The 7042-nt window shown below is 29.9% G+C and overlaps 1 protein-coding gene across 2 annotated transcripts in view; it reads right to left on the bottom strand.

Moving 5' to 3' along the window:
- The window catches only part of mys (myospheroid), a 39283-nt gene that overhangs the window by 14634 nt on the left and 17607 nt on the right, over positions 1 to 7042 (bottom strand). For both annotated transcript variants that reach the window (XM_014432139.2, XM_014432137.2), the window contains exons 7-9: positions 6004 to 6102; positions 3933 to 4097; positions 1484 to 1633 (exon numbers count right to left, since the gene is read on the bottom strand). In XM_014432139.2, coding sequence (XP_014287625.1) covers positions 1484 to 1633; positions 3933 to 4097; positions 6004 to 6102 — 414 coding nt within the window. The remainder of the gene's footprint in view (positions 1 to 1483; positions 1634 to 3932; positions 4098 to 6003; positions 6103 to 7042) is intronic.

Raw genomic sequence — 7042 nt, 5'->3', positions numbered from 1 at the left:
TGGGGACTTATGCTTTGGTAGGTCACAGATTTCTATTTGTACTTCTTTGGGGGTGAAGGATTTTGGAGGCAGAGAAAGTGGCAAAGATATATTTAAATATGATAGAATGGTGGAGTCATGTTGTGGATTATAGAGGTGTGAGTTAGGTCTGAAGGTAGAGGATATATAGTCACCAAATTGTTTTGTTATTTGTGATATCATAGGCACCAGTTGGAGTGATTTTCAGTGGATGGGAAGCATGCTTTTCTCGGAGAAGTTTTCTGGTTGATCTCCACAAACTTCCGTCTTCGATATTTAAAGAAGAAATATAATTATCAAATTGTTTGGCTTTAAACCAACGTAATTCTGTTTTCAGCCTATTGTTAAGATAATTATATTAAGGGAAAATTTAAATTATGAAATAAAATAAGTGTTTTAGCAATAGAATTTTTATTAGTAAAAAAAACCTTTACTTTTCAGAAGTGGAAATACAAACTTTAGAATAAAAAACTCCTCTGATCTCTTAATTATGATGATCGATCCTTAGATAAGACAGAATTCTAAAAAAACGTTCTTTAGTATTTTTCGATTTTACACACTGTTTGTTCACAAACAGTTTCTTTATTTTAAAGTTCCCAGGCTTAAGAGCTCAGTGTATAAAATCTTATTATTATATCCATAATGCGATAATATAATATAATATAAACATTAAAACGCTAAAATCATATTAAAATTAAAAAAAAAATTGTAATGTTATTTTTATATTTCTTCTGTATATATAAATGTTACTACTGACAGGTTCTTCTTTAAAAATAACACCTGACAGCAAACTTTTTTTTTTTGATAGAAAACCAACATAACAAAATCATTCAATCATATTAACTGGGTAATCTCAAAATGTATGAAACAAACAAGAATTTGTATTTCTCGCTTCATCCTACTTGAAAACTACCAGGCCTTGTTGCTTTTTATTATTCCAGGAAAAGCTTAAAATATAGATGGAGAATATATTGCCTTTGTAAGGAAAAAATTTCTTATGCTCATTAATTAATTTATATATGTAAAAACTCAAAATAAAAAAAACAGTATGGCTTAAATAATCACCAATACATATTTCGGCACTCCTTCCTAATTTCTCGTCTATTGGGCCAACTCCATTTTTCAAAACCACAACCTATTACTTGAGAAAGTACTCTAATTCAAAAACTTTTTAAATATAGTTTTCCCCATCTATTGTGGACATTTCGGATCGTTACTCTTCAAACTCTGGGCGGAGAACTATGCTTATGCCGACTTAGGTAAAGTCCAAAGCTTATACTGCCATAATCCCCCCAAGTACATTTCATAAAAATTTAAACCAGCCAGTATTAATATTTTTTTTCTTCTTTATTAAATATACGTGTAAAATATCACCACAATGTATAAAACAAATATTAACAACATAAATAATCAAATAAATATAACTAATGTAAGGCTTATGTTTATATATATTTTTTAAAAATACCTGAAATCTGATTTGTGAATCCACTTTTAATCCATCACATTTATTGGTAGCAACTAGTTCTCCTTTAGGGTCATTACAATCCGAATAGTAATTTACTTTAACATGGCTCGAAGATGATGTATCCCTCATTTCAACAGTTTGAGTGATTTTCTGTAAAAACAAATGGTAAAAATTCTAATGGGTAAATTAATTTCAAATAATATACTAGTGAATATAAGATGAAAATAAAAAACATTATATTGATTGTCAAAGATTGCGCCACAGATGTTGTAAGTACAAATATGGTTTCATATAAAAAAACATTGAAGATTTTACTGCATCTTTGATTCCTTATTCACAAATTGTCTCTTTTATTTATTTTTGTATCACTTCAAACATTTGTTTAGACTTAGATTAGATATTTTTTAACAGTTTTTAACTATTATTGTAGTAATAATCAAATTGGTACTGACATATTTGTAGTAGACATCAATATACATTTAAATTAAGATAAGTCAGGGTACGTATAGACTAAAATTTTATAAATTATGAAGAAGATGGCCGGGGGGAGGGGAGGCGTCGTCTAAAGAAAACAAAAAATAGCTGTTAACTACTTTTTGTTTTCTTTTGACTGCACCCCAGACCATCTTCTTCATAATTTGAAATAATACCATCAACCACTTAAGATGTATATATGTATTTTATATATATAAAATTGTATAAGTTTTACTTAGGCTATTTATCATTTACTTTTAAAGCTGGAGAAATAAAACTGGGGTCAATAAATAAGTCTTTGTTTTCTCCTACACAGAAAATAATAATTTGGTTCATTTAATAATAAAATACTCTAAAGTCTGAATATAGGTGCAAGTACACACTTAACCCATTCAAGACCAAGGTGACCTGGTGTGCAATCTGTCCCTTGTAATAAAAATATTCAGAGGAGCTACATACAAAGCGACTGATTTCTATTGCAAACAAATTTTTTTTAATAAAAAAATAGCCAATATAAAGCAAAATTTTTTTTTGGATTCTGTGGATGGTTTCCAAAAATATGTGCTGTTTCAAATGGGTTAAGAAATGGGGTAAGAGCATAAATGATGTTCATTCTTCTTGCGTTTGAATTGAACAGCTCTTAGAGCAAAAGCATGAAAACTGTTCCCTCTAAATTTTGAAACAGTAATAACATTTTAAATTGGTAAAAAAATTTCACTGAGTTATAATTTTTCCCTATAGTCAAAGGAGGATACAAGGTTACGCAGATTAAATGAATAGTGAAACTGAAATTTTTTATCCAGCTTTAAGAAACAGAAAGGAAGTATTCCTTATTTATGTAAGGACAACAATACATCAAAACTACTAAATGGAGCAGGATATGATCTGAACTTGCCCCTTTTTTCAAATCAGTTCTTAACCAAACAAGGAAAGTTTAAGGAGTAAGTGGAAATCTTAGTTATTTAAAAATATTGCGGCTAATGATAATTAACCTACAAATCAACTTATTCCAAAAAAAAAAAAAAAAGGTGGAAAACAGCTCCAGTTTGATGAATTATGGTCTTACTGCCGTGGCACTGCAGCCCAATATGGGGGGCATTGGCCTCTTTTGCTAAGCTTTTGTCAGATGTATCAGTTTCTTACTCCCAGCGGTATTCAGGCATCCTGTGCCACTCAGTCCTCTTATCTGAGTTTTGGTCATCCTTGGTAGAGGTTTCCAACTATAATTCATCCTGGTGTATCATTTATATTCATCTGGGTGAAGTGCCCAGCCCAAAAAAGGTGTCCAAGCTGCCTATTTCTGATGATGTTAACTTCTCCCCAATAGCTTTCACTGGAAAGCTCCATCTGAATTTTGGTGGGACATTTGATACCATTCCTTATCTTCTTTACTAGACTAATCTTTAATAGAGGGGATTTAAAGTTCTTGAAGAGCAACTTAAAGCTTGAGCCTCTTTTTGTTATCATACATGGACTTAAATTCTATAAAAAGTTGATGCAGCATCATTCTATATTCAGATGCCTTTTTCAAAATCATCTTAAGGATGAAGATCTGGTCAGTTGTTGATTTGCCTCTCCGAAAACAATATATTGATATCTCCCCATAAGCAATTTAAAAGGAGTATGATGAACAATAGATAGGACTTAATAAGTGCATTATTCCACAGTTAACTACATTAACACAACTTTGCATGCTATCAAAATCTGGAGAGGAAATAACATTCTTACATGTGCAAAGACCAACATTCATCCAACTCTACTGGTAAACCATTTAAAAGAAAGATATTTAGCTAGTTTTCTGCAACAAGACAGCACTATTAGATGACAATAATAATTTTTACAAAACTCTGTAATTCTCTTACCCTAAAAACACACTAGCCACAACTTAGCTTACAATAATAACTAATAAATTAATTTATTGAATTGATAATTTAATTCAATTAAAAGTAAATAAAAAAAAAAAATATGCTCTTACATTATATTGGTCTTTTACAAGCTCTACAATGTTAGATGAGTCATTGGACAGAACACCAGCAAAAGATCCTTCAATATGTTGACTTAACTTTTCATAAACTGAATACTTATCGTACGTAACAGCAAAAATAATGTTAATTGAATTTTGTTTTACTTTCCAGTTTATCTGTAATAAAAAAAAAATAAAAAAAATTAAAAACAAGAAATATGATATTTTAAAAATTAAAACATTTTCTTATTTCTAATAAATACATAATAAACATGTAAAAGGGTTACTTATAATGTTTAATATAAGTTCAAGAAAATTAATGTTATTTTAGATTAACAGATTTATATTCTTCTACCTTCTAGAAGGGCGTTGAATGAATTTCCTGAATTTATTATATTAAACACACATACAAACCTAATTAATCGGTTTCACTAGTAATTATGGATCATAAGATATAAAAACTGGATCATAAGATATAAAAACTGACACACATTCAATATTTTCATTATGGTTTTACTATTGCAAGGTTGTTATCCTTTCGTTCTTTCTACAAATAACGTAAACAATTTACTAACAAAAATTTGGTCTTTATTCAAGACAACTCATTCTTGTTTCCCAAGACAAAATAAACCTCCAACATTGCTTAACTATTTGTTCCTAGAATCACCAAATCATGTATGTGTGTATGCCATTAATTGCAGTGATTTTATTATAGTCATACTATTCCATTACATCTCTGTATTTTTTACTATCTAATCCAGTACGATGTTGAACAACAAAGGAGCCAGGGCACCTTCCTCTGTCTTTATTGGTTTAGATATCACTCCATTCACTCTTATTAGATGATTAGAGAGACTCAATGTGTCTTCGTTAAAGTTATCAGAATAGGAGGGATTTATGCTTCTGACACTATCCCAGATTCTAAGGATCTGTAGGTCCTATATATCATACGTAGCCATGAAATTAATAAACAGCTACCACATCACCATATTATTCTCCAAATCTTTTTATCAATCTTAGAGGAAAGGTTTAATATAAAGTTGGACTGTTTCTTAAAAAACCTTATGGCATTTGACAACTGTGAGTACATATTGATGGCTTATTGAAATTTTATGTTCATTGAAAGTTCTAAAGTGAAATCTAATTCTTAAGTGGCAAGGGTGCACCTTTCATCATAGACATCTTGGAACTGGAGATGGTCAAGTCTTCATAGCACTTCTCCTTTGTCTCTCCATCAGAGACTAGTTCTTTATCTGAGTTCAGTACAGGCCACACAGTGAGAGGGTCCAAACAAATTGCACAACCATAATTTTACGTACTGTATCTGAAGGCAGAAATTACTTTCACAGGAAGCTTTTATTCATACTGGATGAGACAGATAGCGGCAGGAAAATCTTTTTAACTACTCAAGATGACCTTTTAAAACTACAAAATAGAAGTTGCTGTATCAAGAACATAGCCTCTTCAATCTTAATCTTATCATACTTCAAGTAACTCTGTTTAATTTATTAGCAACCTAAATTTAACTTTTTTTATAATGTGCTATTTTCCTTTCATTATATAAAATTAATTTTTCTCCCTTCTTTGAGCTGAAATATTCATTTTATTACTTATATAGGTTTTATTTTTCATTTAATAAAGAGGATGTAATTTTTAGTTATATCTACTATTCACTTCCATTATTTAATATGCTTTACTATATCATTTAATTTAAATCAGCACTTTTCTACGACCTACTTACAATTTCCAGAATATATTTAATTAACAAGTATATAAAATGGAGTAAATCAGTTTAAAAGTAACACTGATATGATTTAAAATGCAATATTTGGGAGAAGTATTCCTTTTAAGTAGCTGCATTCAGTTGAGTCACCTTTCTTGAGAAAAACATTACTTATTACAGACTAGCATAGGAGAAGACAGAAGATAATGCTCTCTCTATTTTTAATTAGAATATACACAATAATAATTATCTTTAACTTAAGAAGTGGCGGTTGAATTTTCTATTTCAATTCCTGATAAGACAATATAGAAAAGAAAAGAAAAAATATTATTATTATTGTAACATAAACATATTTCTTACCTGTGATACAGAAGGATAATCCTGAGTAGTAGAGTGAGTATAATGACCTGATTCGTCGATATGACATTCACCATCGTTCGGCTTCACTATGCCACCGAGCTATAATATTTAACATAATTAATAATTAAAAAATTATTGAAATACAATCAAACATACACTTACATAAATGAAATTCCATTCATTTATTCGGTCAGTGAAGAACACATTTGTTTCTTGTCCTTAGCCCTTAGGCCTGAAATTCTGGCCGAAACGTTGGCACGAATAAATAAGTTTTATTTATTTGTGTTCTTCACAAACCACACCTCAAACCATCTTCTCCTCATATAAATTATTAATTTCTACGTAGATCCATTTACAGTTACCATTTCAAATTTCTAAAATCAGCGTATTCAAAGAAACAAACTGTTTAACTTTATATACAAACTATATATACATATATGAATATTTTATAATTGCTAAACATATCAGGGATCATGAAGATGATCCAGTTAAAGTTTGATAAAGATTGGTTCAGTAGTTTAAAGGGACGAAAAAAAGGACTTTCTATTATAATAAAACAACAAATAAAAGCTGAAAAAATAAAATAAAATGCATGGTAAATTTAATACTGAAGAATATATTTATAATGTTACAACTACTTTTTTTTTCCTCCTTCCCTTCTCATCAGAGTTGGGCAAGAAATAGCTATAGTTGAAACTAATAGCTAAAACTGTCATGGTTATGATATTTATTTATCAATGGTTCATTCATAAATAAGGGTCATATCTATGGCAATTTTAGCAATTAGTATTAGCTATAGCAAATTTTTACCCACTTCTGCTTTTCATTACCGCCATTCCTAACTCAAGGTGCATTTACAGATCACCTTATTCACCGTGGCCTTTCCCTTTCTGACTCCCGATTCCATTAAAAAAAAACACACACCGCATCAAACACATACTCTTAGCTAATAACTTCCCCCTTCATATTATTCATAAACTTTTACACAACTACCAAAATCATCTCGCCACTTCATCTAATTCTTCACAACCCCTATCTA

This window comes from Halyomorpha halys, unplaced genomic scaffold (assembly GCF_000696795.3).
Source record: "Halyomorpha halys isolate HHAL.00 unplaced genomic scaffold, Hhal_1.1 Scaffold1030.1, whole genome shotgun sequence".
NCBI classification, from domain to species: Eukaryota; Metazoa; Arthropoda; class Insecta; order Hemiptera; family Pentatomidae; genus Halyomorpha; species Halyomorpha halys.
Note: the sequence above shows the minus strand (reverse complement) of the source record. Positions and strands in the feature narration are given on the sequence as shown.